Source organism: Crocodylus siamensis, chromosome 3 (genome assembly GCF_052110815.1).
Source record: "Crocodylus siamensis isolate JL-2025a chromosome 3, ASM5211081v1, whole genome shotgun sequence".
Classification (NCBI taxonomy): Eukaryota; Metazoa; Chordata; order Crocodylia; family Crocodylidae; genus Crocodylus; species Crocodylus siamensis.
In genome coordinates, this window is record NC_143397.1 from 149,942,450 (window position 1) to 149,962,890 (window position 20,441).

Below are 20,441 nucleotides of genomic sequence, written 5' to 3' on the forward strand. Positions count from 1 at the left end.
CAAAGCTGACACCTGGAACAGAACCAAAGGAGAAGTAATGGAAGACAATTTTAAAAACCAGTTGTGAAATCCTGACCCAATATATAAGTGGAAATTCTGCCACTGACTTCATTAAATCCAGGAATTATCCAAAGACACTAAATCCAAACACTGCAAACTTGGGCAAGTTGAGATCTTGAACCTAGCAGCTCAAGCACACCTTTGTTAAAAAACAAGATTCTTTCATTTTTTGTTCGAACATGTTTTTATGGGTTATATGCACTAATGAAAAAGAAACTGGGACTGAGTGCATGAATGGTGCCTCAAAGTGTATTGAGAAGATAAATCATGAGCCTTTTCCTGTTGGTACCAATGTGTTTCCCTCTTGCTTGCTGAGATAACTTTAATTTGTAATGATAAGTAATTTCTTTGATGTTTTTAATGGCAGGAAATAATTTTGCAATTGAGTGTCATTCTGCTGCAGGTAAAAAATGTAATAGCTTGTGGGAGTGCCAGTCATAACCCGAATGATGTTTCTTGGCATAAAAATGCCTAACTGATCTTTCTCTGTTATACTGAAATAAAGATGTACACTTCTATTCTCTTTTCCACCTAGGCTGCACATAAGACAGGAACGGGAAAGGGAAGAAGGCAAGGTGATTTTAAACCACCTTTGTCCTGCCCTAATTTGGGGTTGGCTAAAACACTGTCCAGTCCCCCAAAAGGCTGTTTGATCATGTATTTAGCTGCCAGTAGCCACAACAGGCTATTTCTAACATCCAAAAAAAATAAGTTTATAGAGTTTGAAAATGTAGATGAGCCACTTTGGTCAGCAAATGTGAACTGGGCTTTCTTGCAGTATTTTAGCAAAAGTCTTGACAGGGATAAGCAAAAAGGAGTATGTAAAATGTAAAACAAAGGTAGCTTAGCTTTCCTTACTTAGCAAGTGAGATAATATTTTGTTTAAGGAATTAACAAAAGTTCAGTCAGTTCTTAAAACTAGTGGATTCTTTGGCTTGTGTCATGTCAGTTCCACTGGCTCCTGAAAATGAGAACAGTTGAAATCTAATGGCTCGGCTTACTGTTCTGAGACCCAGTTCTCTTCAATGTGGCCATTGTTGTCAACAATCTTTTGCCTGGCTGTCTACTGAACTTGCTACTGCTGATAAATCAGTAAACTGTTAGAATACTTCATAGGCTGTGGAACAGGGTGGACCACCTGGGCCATGGCTCGACCAACTTTTAGCACGTTAATTTGGCTGGCTATGCAGTTAGAAAACCAGCTATGCAGTTTTAACCAGAATGACAGTTGCGCATTTGTGTGTTATATAAATTAATGTGCTAAAAGTTGGTTGGGCCATGGCCCAGGTAGCCCACCCCATTCTGCAGCCTATGGAATACTTAATGGAACAGAAAGCTGTCTATTTTAAGATTCCCCATAGCTCCCATCACTAGTTATCCCTAGATTCAGTCTAAATGGGAATATCACTAGTGGTTTTCATAGCTTCTTCTCCTTTTCTCTTTCACCCAATATAGGAAGATCTTCTTGGGAAATACATCTTCTTGGGAAGGCACTTTTCATATGCAAGCTTTTTATTGACTTAATTAGGTTCTGAATTAGACCCCAAGTTAGATGTTCCTTATACAGTGACTATCTGTAAGCTAATGGAGTACACAAGCACTCAGCAACATCTCACATGCAAAATGCTTTTGATATTGCTACCTGTTTTATTTAGAAACACTGGTCAGCACCTCCTACTTTTTTTCTGTTTCACCAGAGAAGCAGCATCTTGAGTATTAAGCCCAACCCTTACTAATGTCATATAAGCAGCAGGCATCCATAAAAGTCTTCAACTCAAAACACCCAATGCAAGCACTTTGCTAACTGAGACAGAAGCGTGCTGATATTGATAATATATTTGTAACATTTCAGATATTATTTAACAAGGTGAGCTTCAAATGTGTGACAATTTTTGAGCTATATGGTCTCATTCTGAAACAAACTTATCAATGTAATGGGTATCCCAGGTGGCTACTATTGATTTTTGTTTAAAATGAAGCTGCCAAGAGCAATACTTGCTTGCCAAAATAGAAGTCTCTTTGGGTATTTACTTTATATCACTTTAGCTGACTATCATTATTTCATGAACAGTAAAATATCATATACGGTGCATATATCTATATAAAACAAACACACATCTTTTTCCCCTGGGAAGTCTGTAGTGTAGGTAGTCTATGTCTGGACCTACTCCAGACCAAAAGGAATGAAGACTGCTTTGATTCTACAGGCTGAAACTGAAAAACTTCTGTTTATACCAGGTCCAACATTACTTGATATATATATATCAGGCAAAGATTTATTTATGTATTTATTTCTAATATATATTAGAAATAGAGATTTATAAATCAAACCAAGAAAAAGATGAGTTTGCAAAAGTCTGCACCAAATATTACTCTGCCTAAGTAGGGCTGGATTTATAATTTGTTCTGTAATCACATCAGCTTGCTATCTTGCTGTCTGTCTTTGGGTTTTGTATTGCTGCTCATTGCTACAGTATCAAGTGCCACCCATGTAAAATTAATAGCACTAGCAAAGTTCCTAATTGACTTTGTGAAGTCTCTGACACTTTTTTCTTGAATGGGCCTTTTGGCTGTGATTTTTTTTTTCCTTTTAAGATTTTATCATTATGCTATTGGACTGAAGAAGAATTGGTTAATAATTTTTAAGCAGTAGGGAAGGAATATAGTACATGAAATGATCTTATTTCTATGGCTTTATACTGTTTTCTAAGGCTAAGGTTGAAAAAATAGTTTAATTATATTTCATAGAATCGTAGAATCAATAAGTCGGGAAGGACCTAGACAGATCATCTAGTCCAACCCCCTGCCATGGGCAGGAAGGAGCATTGGGGGTGGCAGGGGTCATAAGACCCCAGCCAGGTGCCTATCCAGTCTCCTCTTGAAGATTTCCAGGGAAGGTGAGAGCACCACTTCTCTGGGAAGCCTATTGCAGGCTTTGGCCACCCTTACCGTGAAGTAGTTCTTCCTACTTGACCATTGTTCCTGGTGACTCTAAGGGGGGCCCTGGTGAACAGACTTTCCCCGAGTCCCTGCTGCTGGCCCCTGATAAGGTTGTAGGCAGCCACAAGATCCCCCCTCAGTCTCCTCTTTAACAGTTTTAAGTAGTCAGAATTGAAATTTGAAACTCAACAAATTATAACAAAAGAATTACTGTAATCTATGAAAAACTAAATTGTAAAAGCTTTTTAACCCCTTGGTTTAATTTGACTTCTGCTGTCTAATCATCCAAATACCATATTTACTTAAATACAAGATGACCCTGAATATAAGCTGACCTCCTATAACTAGATTCTATATATAGAAAAATTATAAATTTGTTATTATTTTGGCACTTTCAGCTGAGATCAAGCATTTCTGGCATCCATAGGAGAGTGTCAGTTCTGGCTCGGGCCCTCTCGGTTCCAGCCTGGTATTCCAGTACTCCCCAGGCCCAGTGCCAGTTCCCTGTGGAGGGGAAACCTGCCAATTATATTTAAGGGCCAAAAAAGGGGAAAAAACCCAAAAATGTTCTCATGAGTATGGTTGCCCAATATGGGCCATGTGTTTTATAGTCATGCTCAGTGCTGGCTGCATTTAATCAACTTCATAGTTGGTTTCCATTACTGAGCATATGTTGCTTTTGGCTGCAGTTTAGACAGTTTCTTTAATGAGGTTTTCTTATATGCAAATGTAAGATGAGGGACTTCCCCCTGCCCCCCCATGCTGATTGGGGAAAAACCCTTGTCTTATATTTGAGTAAATATGGTAGTATTACAGGCTACAAAATGGCCTACATTCTTCTCCCAAAAAACAAACTAACTGACAAAAACCCCCACACTTCAGCTGATAAACTACCAAGAACTAATGACAGTGGCTGAATTTAACAGTAATGAAGCAAAAATTAAATAGATAAATAAACAAAGATTCCTCCCCCTTTTTAATCAGAAACACTCTGTACACTCTTCCTTCCACCAACTTAGTGTCTTGCTCCACAAGTATCCCCTATGACTTGAATGAAATATTCATGGTATAAGGCATTATTTATTGGGGTTATTCATTTCTAAGGGTATCACAGTCACCTGCAATGAGTAACATCTAAATGGGAGGCAAATAAGTTAGAGTCTAAGGCAAACACTTCAATGATCAGGATGCTTTTCTGAACTGTGTCAGTAGGTCAAAATCCCATGCTTTAATAACTGGTCTATGGGAATGACAGGCAGGCAGGCTTCTGACTGAGAGATCTCCCCAGAACTTATTTGCTACACTGGGAAGTAATGAAATGGTTAGGCAGCAGGTAGGGAAGAAGTAAGTCCCCTTTGTGTCACCTGATCACTACCTTAATATCCAAGTAGAGGAATGATAGTAAAGCTGGAATCTGTTTTTTAAAAAGAAGGTAAGATACAATTGCACATACCAAAACATTATTATTGGTCCTGGCATGCAGAAGATCATAAAAATAATAACAAAAAATAAAATTGCCAATGTCAGTAAAAGAAGCATAAATTAGCTGGAAAGACAAAAATGGGGAAAGAGGGAGAAACATTAATTATAGGAGAAAGAAAAAAGTTTGTCAGTTTTTTGGGTTACCTTTCTGGGATTCAGATGTTGTCGCAGTTTGGCCAATTGCCTCTGTCTCTTAAATATATGTGGATTATTATGCTACCACTTTAGAGTGTGATCCTAAGTTCTTGAAAGTATGCTATCAGGAGATGAATATAGTTCCTTTTATTATGAATACAAGTCTGAGCTGTTTCTCAGTTTGTAGTTCCGTGGCTGGTCATAGAATGGCTTTATGCAATATGGTAGAGACTGAAATCTGAGTTCAATTGTATTACCACTGTGATGAGTGACTTCAGGTAATTACTAGGCCCAATCTTTTATGCTGTGTAAGAGAAAATGAGCATGGGGTAGGGAAATAAAATACTTTTCCAGAATAAACAGCTACAGCAGAACTCCTCATGACATTACGGTAGGCTAAAACTGTAGCAGACTCTGTGACCTCAGGCTCCTTATTTCAAGGGAGGTTGGCTAGTTACATCTGTGCAGCCTTGTACCTGTGGCTCCTAAGCCTCATTCACTGCCTTCCAGTGGACATCAGCAGAGAACAAACTGAATGCTTTCAGTAGGAATTGCTTCTCCCTGTCGAACTGCACCAATTACACAGCTTACTGTGTTGCCCCTTCAATGAGGGAGTTCTGCTGCTCCCTATTTCTCACTTGTGCAGAGCAGTCCTCATTTTTTATTACTTTTTAAAATGAATACACTGGATCAAACACTAATAGGACAGAACAGTTGATGAATCACAGAGGAGTAATGTGACATGAAGTGCCTGGTTTTTGGTGCACCATGAGCTTTTGCTGCTATCCTGAATGGACAGATGGCAACAGATACAGAATAAATCTCCAACAATTATATGTCAATTTTAGCTGTGAAGCTGTCCCTTGTCCTGCCTTTATCTGTCATCTATCAAGTCCTTAATTTGATCAGGCTTTCCAATTTTTGTTTCATTTTGCGTGTGTGCATTGACTTAAATCTTGTTTCTTGTAGAAGCACGCATGTAGTAGAATTTGACTGTCTTGTCAAATTGAAGAATATTCTGTCCCTGACACAAAAAAAAACCTGCAGGGAAGTTGTGTAATAACCATGTAAAACTCTAACGTACTGACTTCCTAATTAGGAAAATTCCTTAGACCTGTCTGTCGTGTAACTGATCAGGAACTCTATTAAGGAAAGACGTTTTCCCAGAAGAGAAAAGCAAATTGCTGTTATTCAAGACCCAAAATGTTCATGCTCTTTATCCTAATTCAGTAAGTATCATGCTGTTTAAAACAGAATGATTAAATTAAAAGGAAAATAGTCCAATGAATTGTCTTCTGTTGTAATCAAAGACAATCATGTTCAGATGTTCCTTGGCACCAATTCATTTCAGTACAGCCATTCCACTAGCATTTCTTTTTTAAATAACATACCAAGTTATATAAAAATTAAATGGCTATTGAAAGGGAATTCATATATTGCACTAAGATGAAAATTCAATGTACTACTGGAATACTTAGTAGTGAGGTCATATAATGGATTTCCAGATTACTCCACTATATTATTATAGTCAGCTAATAAATCCTTGGAAACCAAAGTCTGACAAGTTCGTCACAGCATTTTAACATTTCAGTGATGCATTTTGTGTGTGTGCGTGTGCGTGTATGTGCAAACGTGTGTCTATCTTAAAAGCTAGAACAATCAGTCACATATACACAATAGGAACTAAAGAAAAAGTAGCCTTAACTTCAGATACCACAAGGATGAAAAACCACGATGAAGAACATGCTTTAGTTTTCATTTGAACTTTCTCAGCTGAAATAGAGCAGTTTATCATTTAGTTCCAGTTAGCAGATTTGTAGATGTGAAGTTTTACTGCATTATGTATGGGACAAAGTTAAATATGTTTTCACTGCAGTTCCACAGGTCACTGGCATAGGCATAAGCCAAGACCATATGCTTAAGATTATTGCAATGTAGCTATTGGTCATGCAGCTAGCTCCACAGTGACTAACAGCATTTAATGCTTAAATAATACAGCTTCGTTATTGCAAACACAATTACAGAACTCTTCCCCATACAAAAAACATCAGAGCAAAATTCTGCACCATTCCACAGGCCGTTAATTGGCACTTTCTTCCACCAGAATCCCTAAGGGGGGCAGGGGGAGGCAGGTAAAAGAACTCACTGATACAGCAATATGGTTGAATGCAAACCTCTACAGCTGTGGAAGACTTACCATCATCCAGGTACATCTGGTCCAATTCCTCAGGTTCTCTCTTGATGGTTACAGGAATAGGGGCCAAATTATGATTACTGTCCTCATGCAACTCTGGCAATGACAGTGGTTGGTTTGTTGGAGATTCATTTCTTTGAACCTTCGGCAGTTGGTGCTGCTGCTGACCCATTATGGATGAGTGAGTTGGACTGCAGGACTGCAAATAGGTTGGCTCTTGGGTAACAGACGGAACTGGAGAAGAGGGACTGTTGGGATAGAGTGTTTGTTGGTAACCAAGGGAACAGCTACTGCTCAGATGTTGACTCACCTGCGGCTGCAGCATGATGTGAGATGACTGATCTGGAGAGCTTGGGTGCACAACTATAGGCCTTGGCACTTCCTGTATGGTGGGGACACCTCCAGCGGGCTGCTGAAGTCCTAGGTGACCGTGACCTGGAGTGGTGATGCACTTGTAAGCAGAAGATGAAAGGTCATGCAGCTTGGGGCTTGAGTTAGGAGAGGATGACATCACAGTGTTTCTCTGCTGACAGGAAGTGAAGCCAGCCACAAGGCACGAACCAGGATCAGGAGGCATCATGATCTGTTGGCTGTAGTATGGTTTAGAGAGAGGGTTTAATCCTTGGTTCATTGGTCCACAGGTTTGAGCAGGTTCATAGTCATCAGTGGGTTCTGTTTTTATAATTGGAACTGTTAAAAGAAAAAAAGTTTTAAATAAACATGAGTTGCACATTGGTATGATCAAGTTGGCTTGTGGCTAGGATACCCTTTGCAAAACAAACAACGTCTTGAATAAGACTCTGTGTGTCTTTTGCCTAGTTCTCCCACCCTATAAAAAAAAATGAATGAGTCATCAGCACAAGAAAGTCACAGCTGGTTCTAATATTGAAAAGGACTATTTTCTTTGGACTCTCCTCCAGCACTAATGTGCTATAAAAATCTATTTGCAAATAGCTGTGCTTCAGTAGAAGCTTTGGACCCAAGGGCTCCATGGATTTGTAGCAATCAAAGCAAAAATTTTAACTTGGATGTACTACTGCATTTCTACTGCTACTGATGGCCTATTTGATAAATGTCTGTACATTTGGTAAACTTGTGCATGAAAAGGTAGAGATGGGGCCTTTAGAGTTCGGCAAAAATAAAATTGCAAATATAAATGACAACCTACTCTGTACAAGAAGTTTTTAATTATAAGACTTCTCTTGACAGAGCAGGAATATGATTCCTGCCTCACCCCCCCACCCTTTCCACGTCTGTATTTAATCTCTGCTTCTTACTAAGCAGCCAAAGAGCATAAAGTACTCAACAAGTTGATCCAACTTCTGGATCTGAACTGCCAATCCAGGTCCTACAGTACTTTAGTTCAGACTCCATCTACCAAGATAAATCCAATTCATATTGCATACAAATACCTACTCTATCTAATGACCCAAAACAATGCTAAAGAAGCTATACCAATTATGGAGAGAAAGCCCTCCTATCTCTGAGACTGACAGTTCATGAAAAGTGATGTGTCAATTTTCACTTCAGTAGACTTTCAACAACGAAGGTTTAAGTCTCTCTCTAAATACTATCACTATGGCAATGCAAGGGGTGAGGGGCACATTTTGAATCAGGTATACTGTAAATTAGGAAGGCCAGGCTGGCCATTGCATGATTTAGCTGAGTTTGTTTAAACATATTTGCTCTATCCAGACTCAATTTTAATGCAAGTATCTGTGGGTCTGGATGCATATTAGTATTTATCTTCTTTCCCAAGGAAAGATCTGAAGAGACATTCATAGCTCAGAGGCATTGTTAGAAATTTATGGCAATAGCAGACAATACCCAGTAGAGTATAAATATAACTGACTCGCTATGGCACAAAAGATACCCATAAAACACTTTTGGGTAATCTGACCTCACAATTCAGCTCACAGCATGGTGTGTGAGAGTTTTCAACTCCACACAAGCACTCCTAGTCCATTTAATAATTTAACGTGTGTGTGTGTGTGTGTGTGTGTGTGCGTGCGCATACACATGTGCAGAGTACGTAAAACTTTTTAAGAATCTCACAACTTGTCCTTCTGGTGACTGTACTTCACTACCCTCATTTTATAACTCCCTGTTCCCTTGTTAACTTTGCTCCTTTTATGTTCTTTTACATATAGATCCTTGCAACATTTGCTTCAAGATTTCTAGAGCCACTAGTAAAAACATGCTTAAATATGTAACAGATGCACAAGCGCTGCTCAAGATTAATGTATTATGGATAATGGACTGTCATCAGATTCCTCATAATCCTATTTTCACCTGCTCGTGTGCTGCACACTAGTTAAAATGACTAGCAACCTTTTTGGTTGCTGGGAGGATATTCCAGGATTTCAGTGACAGCTTTGTAAAAACTATATTATACCCTTTGTGGAAATGCTAGACTGAAGAAACACACCTAGGCAAACATAGAAGCATAGATTCTGTAAGAAAATACTTTTAACAAGGTTCTGCACCAGCAAACACTTTCACATATTTAACAGTAGATCCACTGTACTAACATTAACCCTGGCACAGCTGGAAATATGATGGTTGTTGAACATTCAATTTCTCCAATATATCACAGCTATAGAAACACCTGTGCTAAATAATTCCAGGCTCATCTACTAACAATTCAGTGTTCAATGGTCCTTGGAGTGTCTCATTCATTAAAACCTATGATGGGGCTGTTGACAAGCTCGCATATGGGGGAGAAGTACTAAGGGACCCTGGGCACGTCTACACGTGCATGAAGGCGCTTTCCCCTATGTGCAGTAAATTTAGTACCTCCAATGTAAGGTACTAAACAAATCCGCATTAGGCTGCCTTAATACACAGTAACAACTGCACACAGTTTTAAAGTGCCGCTTAATGCACAGTGGCCTATTTTACTGTGCATTAGCATAATAGCAGGGTTTTTTTATGTGATGCTTTAATGTGCAGTAAAACAGGCTACTGCACATTAAAGTGCACATTTAGACATGCCCCACTGTTTCAGGATTGCAGGCTGATTTCTCTCATCCCTTTTACAGTTTATACCTTTGTTGCCCTGCTTACCAATATGTATTTCTTTGCTTCTACCTTTAAAACATTTTTAAAAGGATAAACACAATCAGGACCATGTTCAGAAGTAAGGTAATGGTGATGAAAGCTGTGTTTCCGTAAGTCAAACATCCATCCTCAGTGACACCAAGCTGACGCCTGGCAGAGTTGACCATGGTTAACTCCCTTTTGGAGATGCTGGAGGTAAGAGGCAGTGGCCTGAAAGCAACTATCTCAGCTCTGCACAATTCAAGGATTCTCCTGTACTGGGTGATAGCAGTGGAAATATTTGACTGTCCCTTTTCAGTTGTTTTGTATTGTCACATCAGATGGGACAGGAACCAATGGTTCATCCCTTAACAAGGACCCAACTCACTATACAATATTCCAGTTCTACATCAGCCTTAATGCCATTCACCATGATGACACTGACCTGGAGTTGTGGGGCAGGCTGGCTTACTGGTGTACTAGTACTGTGTCTAGTAGAAGAGGTGCAATGGTATAAAACTGGAGTAAGACATTGGTAAATTACAGCCTAGAATGAAGAGGAGCTGTAACTTACAGGATGTGGTGGGGCAGAAGAGTGAGTTTAAAGCAACAAAAGCAATAGAAGAGAAAAATATAAGAAGATGCAAAATAAAGTTGCAGCCTCCTGTTTATTGTTTTTCTTACCATCCCCTTACCTGAGAAAGCAAGCTAGAGCAACTTACATTGATTGGCTGCTGCAATTCCACCGCTATAGTTATCATCAATTCTTGTTCTCTGAATTATCATATGTGATGGGTAACACAATGTCTTCACATACATAATGGCTACCAGAACATTGGCTTGACATGTTTAAACTAGCTCAACTGAATCATGTCTATTGCATTCCCTAAAGCTATTTTCATAGACATTAGGGCTGGAAGGGACCTCAGGAGATCATCGAGTCCAGCCCCCTGCCCAAAGGGCAGGAAGTCAGCTGGGGACATAGGATCCCAGCAAGATAAGCATTCAATTTACTCTTGAAGGTGTTCAATGTAGGTGCTTGAACCACCTCCGCTGGCAGACTGTTCCAGACGTTGGGGGCTCAGACAATAAAGAAATTCTTCCTTATGTCCAGCCTGAAACGGTTTTGCAGGAGTTTGTGACCGTTCAACCTCATCATCCCTTGGGGCGCTTTGGTGAACAGACGTTCCCCCAGATCCTGGTGGTCACCCCCGATAAACTTATAGGTGGCCATCAGATCACCCCTGAGCCTACGCTCTTCCAGGCTAAAGAGTCCCATGGCTCTCAGCTTGTCATCGTAAGATCCGTTTTCCTGACCTCTGATCTTGCGCGTGGCTCTCCTCTGGACTCTCTTAAGCTTCTCCACATCCTTTTTGAATTGTGGAGCCCAAAACTGGACGCAGTACTCCAGCTGTGGCCTCACCAAGGCCGAGTACAAGGGGAGAATGATGTCCCGGGATTTGCTCGAGAAGCATCTATGGATGCAAGCCAGAGTTTTGGTCGCTTTACTAGCCGCAGCATCGCATTGCAGGCTCATGTTCATCTTGTGGTCAATGATGACCCCCAAGTCTTTTTCTTCTGTAGTGCTAACCAACGTAGCACTGCCGAGCCTATAAGGGTGCTGCAGGTTTTTCCTCCCAAGGTGGAGAACCTTGCATTTTTCGGTGTTAAACACCATGAGGTTCTCGTCTGCCCATTTGCTGAGCTTGTCCAGGTCAGCCTGGATCACCCGCCTATCTTCTGGCATGGATGCTTTGCCCCAAAGTTTGGTGTCATCGGCGAACTTGGCCAGTCCACTCCTGACTCCAATGTCCACATCGTTAATGAAGATGTTGAACAGTATGGGTCCCAGGACAGAGCCTTGAGGGACCCCACTGTTTTCTATGAAATCTATGAAATCTATTGCATTCCCTAAAGCTATTTTCCCAGTAAAATAAAAAGGTCCTTTGTATTCAATACTACGTATTTTGTTTATCTGTTGATCTCATTATTAGTGCAGGTATACTGAGGAAGAAGAACAAAAGAAGGCATTAATGGTGAAATTGCTAAGGAATGCACCGCTGATTCTTCAATGCTTTTGCACACAAAATAGTAATTTACACATGTACAATATGATTGTATAAATACCTATAAAATCAGTAGGTTGATTTTTACTCCATATTGCACAAATTTAAATATCTTTACAAATTACAAGTCTGAAGAATTAGACCCAATAAGAGTCTTCTTAAAAAATCAAATTTGCAAAGCTGAATGTATCAACAGAAAGCCTTTGATATTCACATTTTTTTTTGTCTCTCTACTTTACAGGAATGTAGAACTATATTATGACTTGCCTAGGACAGATATGCCACAAATTGCTGCATTAAGCCACATACTGCAGTTTATTTATGCAGTATGTAACTCAGCTTCTCCAACATATGTAACTCTATCAAGTGGAATAAGTGAAGGCTGAAAGCATTCAGCAGCTGATATTTTTCAAATGGAGTTTGAATGAGAATATAGGTTTGACTCTTTGCTGTTTGATAATTCTCAGTACATTTATAGCTGTGCAAAGCTGATTTAAAAGGCTACTGAATCAGAAAGGTGGAGTTTTATGCTTACTTTGCTCATTATTACACAGGACACAAAGAAATAGGCACATCTTATGCACATCTTCCAAATACTAACAGCATTTTTTCTTTGCACACTACATCTTGTTTTATTACTTTAACTCAATATCCTGTTTGTGGCATTAGTTTGTTATCCTAGAAACCACAACAGTACTCAAACAATTTACAAGAATTTGCTTTGTTGCATAACAGAGCTGAAAAGAGTCTAATATGTTGGCTAAAATTTATGCTTTTTTCCTTACAGTTCTTTTCAGACCAGGCTATCAAGTGGTATAAATTGGCAGAGCTCCATTGATTTACTCCAGGTAAGGATTTGCCCTCTTAAATGTCAGCCCGCATTACAAAGCCATTTTCTTTGAGCCTAGAGAACAGTCCAGCAAGTTTTTATAATAGCTATGGCAGGCCACCAGCAGCAGGAGGGCAATGTTACCACTTACCCACAAACTTTTTGTCTTACGTTTGTCTTACCTGAGTCCAGATAAAGGGTTTGCATTCTCAAATCCATCTCTCAGCAAATACAATTTGCCTCAAAGCTAATTTTTGTCCCTATCCATTTTATCTGTCATTCAGTTTTGGGACGCATATGTTTCTTATATTGGTTTGTTTCATATGACCAACACATGAGACTCCCCATACTGTATATGGGGAAAAAGCAATGGGATACCAGAAATATGATTAATATCCTCAGAACTAACATTTAACAGAAAATTGTATTAACGCAAGTTATTTTACACGATCGTGTCAAATATTTTAAATCAATCATCAGCTCAAATGGCTTCTTTAAAAGTCTCCCAGCCGCAAGACACTGGTTCTTGCCACAAACTGGGGCAAAAGTGACAAACAATGGAAAAGCCTGAAGCTGTTTAGAATCTACAAGCATTTTTAGCATGAATTGGACTATTTTTTAATTTCATGCAGCAGTATGAAATGCCAACAAGCAGTCTGTCTCAGGGTTGCTTTGTGGTGGAGAGATAATATTCAGTACTGCAGACTCTCTTAGCTGACTAGGATGAAAAATTAGGACTAAATTTGCCATAGTCGGATGTGCCAATAATAAATTACAGCAATGAGGTCAGAGTTTATACAAAAGCAAATAGCAAAGAGGATGCTTCATCATACAATAATTGGCAATAATTTTACTTACTTGCATAATCCCAAATCTTTGCAAAACTGGGGCTTTACCAGCAAATGAAAGAGAAATATTGGTGTAGTTTGCATTGCTAATTATTTTTAAATATTTGCTATTTTGCAATACACAAGATGGATCTATTGATAATGTTGAAATTTTCTTAATTTAATGTATTAAATTATGACAATGTTCAAAGTTCTAAATTAGTCTGATAAAAAACAATCTTTGCTAATTGTTTTTCAGTGGCTTGACAATGTCACCATAGGCTGCTGGACTTCTTTCATTATGTCATCTAATTTAATTTGAATATCTGAGAACCATGTGTTGGCAGCAATGTGAGCTATAAATCAAAGCTACCTCTGATTCTTACTCAGAGAGACTGGTATTATGACATCATACCAAGTCACTAGGATTAAGACAATGGTCCTCTGTGTGGATCTGAATGTGGGAGAAATACTTCAGTTGCAAGCTTGGGTTTAAATGAAGGCTTTTCTAGCAGGTAAAAAGTTAATATATCATGCTTCGAAGAAAAATAATAAATCATGCACATTTAGAGCAGAGTGCCTGAAAGCTTTTAAAGGTAAATTATATACATTTCTGACAATTCTAAAAAGTCTGTTTGCTTTTACACTTTAGCGATCCAGATGGGGCTTTTTTAAACCTTTGATTTTTGGCACTATCAACATACAAGAACCCAGAAAAGAGCGGCATATAAATTATACAGATGTTTATCCTTATTAACATTAAATACACTAACAAATACACACTTCCACAACAAGTATTATCAGTGCAGACATTTACTGTATAATCTTATTTAGTTTTTTGCCCTTGGTTTGATATCAACATATCAAACAAACTAGGTTGCATAGCTAGGGTGAAGACTATTATGTAGGCATCTGGAACCTATCTACAAATTGTGATTACTGTATTAAAAACACAAAACTACACCATTCTTTTGTCATTTACACACAAACGTTTCTTAAACGTTTGGACTAAATGGGCACATCTACACATTGTCATATGGTGATGCTGCTACAATGCCGTGCTTTAGTCCTTCCTTTTGGAAGTAATAAAGCATGGTACAGCCTGGGCAGTTACAGCTGTGGCATGCGGTGTACAGTTAGATTTCACTGCTACGTCACTGTAGTCGCGTGCTATACTGGGGGAGCAAGCTACTATGGCAACATAGCTGCCGATCACATGTAGACCCAGGTGATCGCTATGTTAGCTTAGGGTGACATGTAGACACGCTCAATGTGTCATAATAATAATTTAGGTTGGAATTTTCAGATGAATGAACTAGAGTTTGGTGCCCAAACCTCTTGAGTGGGTTAGTTTTCCAAATGCTATTTTGTGTCTTTGAAAAAATACCTTGTAAAGCAGACTTGATCTAAACAGAATCTAGCCTCTCTATCAGGAACCAGATATTCCTTCAAAGACACCACCTGTTATTATCTCAATTGCTACTGCTCTGGAAGGCTCCTAATTCTAATTAATTTAGAAATGGTGATGGATTTGCGCCCACTTCTGCTTGCAGTTTAAACAGCTTTTTGGGATATGAAAAGATGATAGTTTGGTCCTCTTGCAGCCAATGGCAAGCTTCCCAGGGCCAGAATTTTTAAATAAATCCAGTGTTAGTGAAAGACAACAGATTGGCAGACCTACAGACTAAACTCCCTGTTTGCAGTAGCTGCTTTCTCACAGCACTCTGTCACTGTGTCTCAAACCTGACCTGATGGAACACCCCTGCATGGCAAGGATGACTGTAATCCACCACTCCAAGCTTCCCTCACCCCCACCAGAGGAGGTAGATCATGCCAGGAGAACAGTAGCTAGGTATTTTTTTAACTCCCCAAATCAGATAAGACTCTCTCCCTCCCTCTGCTCTCAGCATCCTTCCCTTCCCAACTGTGCTCACAGCACCTCCACTCCCCTCCCATTTCCCTCCCTCTCTATTTATGCCTCTGGGTACAGAAGGGAAGACTTGCCCAACACTGTTGCTGCCCTAGCCACTTCTGCCCTGTTCCAACTTAGTGAAATGTGGATATATGCGGAGACAGACTTCACAAGGAACAGCGACAGCAATGGTGGCAGGCAGGTTCCCACTCCCTGCTCCTGAGCTGTCAGGCAACATCCAGGGGGACCAGTCAAGGAGGGAGAATTTGTCTGCCATTGCAAATGCTGTTGTCCCCAGCTGAGTCCATCTCCCCGCAGAGGCTGGTTGGAGCAGGGCAGGACTGCTTCGGAGCTCTCCCAATCCCCAAGGTAGCTGTGTTAGAGGACAGGGGAGGCGAGGGGAAGGGAGGTACCGCTGAGCATGGATGGGAATGGGTTGGGTGGGCGAGGAGACAGACTCTTACCTGATTCAGGGACTTAAAAAAGCTCCAGGCTGCTGCTCCTGAAATGCAGTCCAAAAAGGGGGGTTTGACCACACCACTGCACCCCATCTGGATTCATGCCTGTTGGCCTCCAATACTGTAGTATTTGAGCATCTCACATGTTACAATGTATTTTTCTTCACAGTGCTCCTGTGAGATAGGGAACTATTATATCCCTATTTAACAGAGGCACAGAGCAATTACATGATTTGCAGAAGTTCACCTAGGCTGTTTCTGGTGCAGTAGAAACTTGAATCTGTATTTCTTGAGTCCTAAAATAGTGTCCTCGGACCACCCATCCTCTCCAATATACAGCAATATACTCTTTTAATAATTTTCAGATGTATGAGCTGACAATTAAATTGATATAATTACTCACAGAGAACCACAGTTTTGGATCATAGCCCATAAAAAAAAAATTCTTCCCTTAGCTAACTGAATTCAGCAAGGGAAGGAATCTCCAAAACCCCCTGTAGGACCTTCTTGGGAACTGAGGAAAGGAAGGTGAAATAAGACTTAAAAATATATATATATATATTATAGTTTTGGTCAGCTTTATTTCATTTTTGTCTTTCATAAAGACATATTTCCAAGGGACTGAAGCTGGACTTACAGAAAATGCTAATCTATGCCATTCTCAAGGTACACCACTCATTTGCTGATCTGGGCCATATACCACGTATCCATATTGCTGTCGCCCTCTTTCTTTGTAAAATCCAGGGCCCACATGCCTGCAGTGGGTGGGAATGACAACTATTTGATTTGTTGCCCGAAAAAGTATGTCCTTCATAAGTGCATGTGGCTCAGTTATCCAGGTTGAGCTGTTTTAGTTGCAAGACCAGAGGAGGCAAAAGGAATGGGGGTAAGGCCAGTCTTGTATCATATTCGTTCTCCTTTTGTCCACAGAGGCCAGATTCTGGAAGAAGTTAGAGCATCCAACTTACATCTGACAGCCCATAGCTCAAAGGGATAGTAAGGAGGGCCAGAGAATATGAAAACCTCAGTATGGCTCTCTTTCTTCTGCCACACTGTATGTCCTGCCAAGGACATGTTGGGATAGATAGAAGCTGCTTAAGCAGGCCTACAAGGAAAGGACATGGATTACATCTGCCAGGGTTATAGCTGTTTTGCATCCCTACAGCAACACAAAGCAGCTAGAGCAGGGGCTACAATCTGATCCACTGTGTCTTTTATGGCAGTGGTCTCCAAAGTGGAGAGTGCGTACCCCAGGGGGTGCGCAAGATGATCCATTGGGTTGCGGGAAGAAAATATTATAACTTCTATTTCTATTTATATAAATATACATATATTGGGGGTGCGTGCTCAAAAATTTTTTACTGATAGGGGTGTGCGATCAAAAAAGTGTGGAGACCAATGTTTTATGGAATAATGGGATTTAACATTTCAAACAGTACACAGCTTTGAGATTCAGTTCTGACCTCATGTGTGAAGGTGATTGGCGCTAACAGAAGAACCTGTGAAGATCTCTCTTCCTTATGCCAGTATAAACCAGGACTGACTTTGTGGACCATGTTGCAAGTTATTCTTAATGTGTGTTAAATGCACGTAAAACAGGGGTGTCCATGTGTTCAAGCAGTGAAACACACACTAAGTGCACTCATATTGTAGCAAAGCTACAACTTTGTGTGTGATGAGTTATCTACACATAAAATTAAGTAACAGCTCTAGTCAGACTGCTTCGTGCAGTCCTCACTCAGTGACGGTCAGTCCTTACCAAATCAAGACATCAGCCAGGGACCCCTCTGCTGTACCAGGTGGGATGAGGAAAGTCACACATGTCAGAAAGAAGGATACTGGATCCTTCACTTGTCAGATTCCTTCAGAATCAAATTGAAAGCCAGGTGCCTCCAACCCTACAGGGTTGCAGGACAGGGAACCAACAATCGGCTGATTGTCAGTCCCAGCCTCAGGATAGCTCAAAGTTGGTTCAAAACTCTGATGCAGCACCGAGGCTGGAACTGACAATCAGTGAGCTGTGCATGTTAGAGATCATGATAAACATTATTGTGTGACTGCTTGGGACATGGTCAAACTTTAACACCACACATTTTGAACCCATACTAAGTGTCCCATGTGACAAGGCCCTAGTTTAGTCAATAGCCTTACACTGATATAAAACCAGTGAGATTAGAAACATGTTCCTAACTCCTACTTCTGCCAGATAATTATTGTTTTAGTGGGTTCATACAATTGCTGTCTCTATTTAGAGAAAGAGCCAAGACTTCTTTCAAAGTTGATTAGCTGTTTCTCCTAATCACCATTAAAAAAGCTATAACCTATGACTGCCCTCTTTGCTTTTACATATACATGATTTTATGGGCTCCGATGTACATGCATAAGTGTGTATAAGCATACTATCTAAACAGATTGAAACCTCATACATACATCTTTGTCTATGATCTCGCGCAGTGCCATTATCTGATTAGAAAGTGCTTTTCAGTTAATTCAATTACCATATGCTTTTCAATTGCTGTTAAACTATTAGTTTGTTCAACACATATCCAAATGAAAGCAAGAGACTATGTATTATAGGTTCACATGCACACTTGTTAAAACTGGGGGGTAGCTCTGGGGGATCTGATTTGTGTATATTAGTAATGGAGATAGGGTATGTATTATGTTTCTTTGAATAGGGAATTGGTGGGGGGGGAGTTCCAAGAGATCTGGTTCATTTTTTGTCAGAAGACATCCATCACGCAACTTTGCAAATTATGTTTTTTTCTTCCTTTAAAAAATTACAGGACACCTGAAACAAGTTACAGCTTGCTGTCTTTAAACAAAACTTTACTGTTTTCAGCCTCTCTAAGGCCTCCAAATGCTTTTTCCTTGCTTGTATGAACCAGCTGCAATCAAATATAATGTGGCTTGAGCAGTTGGAATGTTGCTTGAAAGCTATGAAATGGAACTAGATGTCTGACTGAATTGGATTAGTTTTAGATTTGAAATGGGATTTCTTGAGGTCATATCTTGTTATGGCAAACACTCCTTTTGATGCATGAAAGAAAGATGATTTGGCTTAACAAGGAAAGAAAAGTAATACTAGTGGCTTTCATTTAAGATATTCTTCCCAATGTCAACAGCTTATCTGCCAGCTTCACTGGTGTTCTCACTGCATAATATTCTGCTGTATGTGCTATTGTGAGGTGGAAGCTTGAGCAAATATGTGTCATACTGGGCAAGATGAGTTTTGGGGGTCAATTCAATACTTTGTGCATGTTCAAATACAGAGTTGTGTGATTCAGGCTCCTTTCTTCTGCAATACGGTGAAGCCTTGAATCAAGGGATTTAACATTGCTTTTGCCTCCCCCCTCACCACTGTCTGCTTTCCCTTCAAGGAGATCTGAATAGTAAAATGAAAGTTGTGGGCAGAGTGCCCAAAAGGCATTAATGTGGAGGCAGCCATAATTTATGCAGTCTATTGTAAACAGGCAGCAGTGTGGGAAGTAATCTTTAAGGAGGTTGTTGGAATAAAGGAATATTTATTGATGGAAGTTGTACATTCAGATTAGAGTCACAATAAAACAAGTATATTTTTCATCATGTAAACACAGGAATTGTAGTTAACTGGTTCATAAGCTTCACTTTGTACACTATAAATATTTATATGCCCCAGGCTTCTTGTGTGCTCTGCTCTCATCTGGGGTCTCTTTCTCTCCAAAGAACTTGGTGGTTTGAGCTAGCAGACAGTAATGCACAGAGTGCAACTTGCTCTAATGAAGAGTTCATTGGCCAATCAATAGTTACTTTCTAATACACCACAACATTTTCTGCCCTGCTGCCACCATGCAGGCTACATATTGTTACCTAAACAGGAATCTGGCTCTCTTACAGCAAATCATAGTTTAGCCCTCTTGAAAGAATATTTTAATTTTGATTATTCTGGGCCATTTTAGCTCCTACACACTCTTCTCCTTCAGAAACTTACACAGTCCTCCTCCATAACCAAGTGCCTCTCTCATGTATATTTAATCCAGTGCAACCACCAGAACAGCATCCCAGTCTGGATCAATCAAAGGGCTAGATTAATTATGATAATCAGCCACTCGAGGAGAACAAAAATAAACCTCTTATGTAATTCAGTCCCTGTAATTCTAAACCTCATTGCCTTTATGGAAGGGTTTACCTTTTAGCTTTTAAACTAATTGAAAGATCCTCGTCTCAACCTCTCTAACACTCAGATGTGTGAAGCCAGGGGGAATACACAGGAAGTAAGGGTGGCAAATTACTGCCGTTAGAACACTGTTAGTGGGAGGATAAGAACAATAGGCCAGATCCTGCCATGCTAACTCAGGTTGATTAGTACCTTAGAAATCAGTGAGACTATATGTGAAGGAAGCTTTTGCTTAATGTGAGTTAATGTGTGGCACAGCATGGCCTTAACTTCTCCACCATAATCCATCAAAAGAAGTCCCATCAAGTAATATTCCTTCTTGATCCCTCAAGGAGACCATCCG

General features: G+C 39.9%; 1 protein-coding gene across 4 annotated transcripts in view; it reads right to left on the bottom strand.

Annotated features, from left to right (window-relative positions):
- Positions 1–20,441, bottom strand: part of NFATC1 (nuclear factor of activated T cells 1) — a 150,121-nt gene that overhangs the window by 32,322 nt on the left and 97,358 nt on the right. For 3 of the 4 annotated variants that reach the window (XM_090039539.1, XM_090039536.1, XM_090039535.1), the window contains one exon: positions 6,815–7,501. In XM_090039539.1, the coding sequence (XP_089895665.1) occupies positions 6,815–7,501 (687 nt within the window). The remainder of the gene's footprint in view (positions 1–6,814; positions 7,502–20,441) is intronic. The other variant, XM_090039537.1, reaches the window with a different exon arrangement.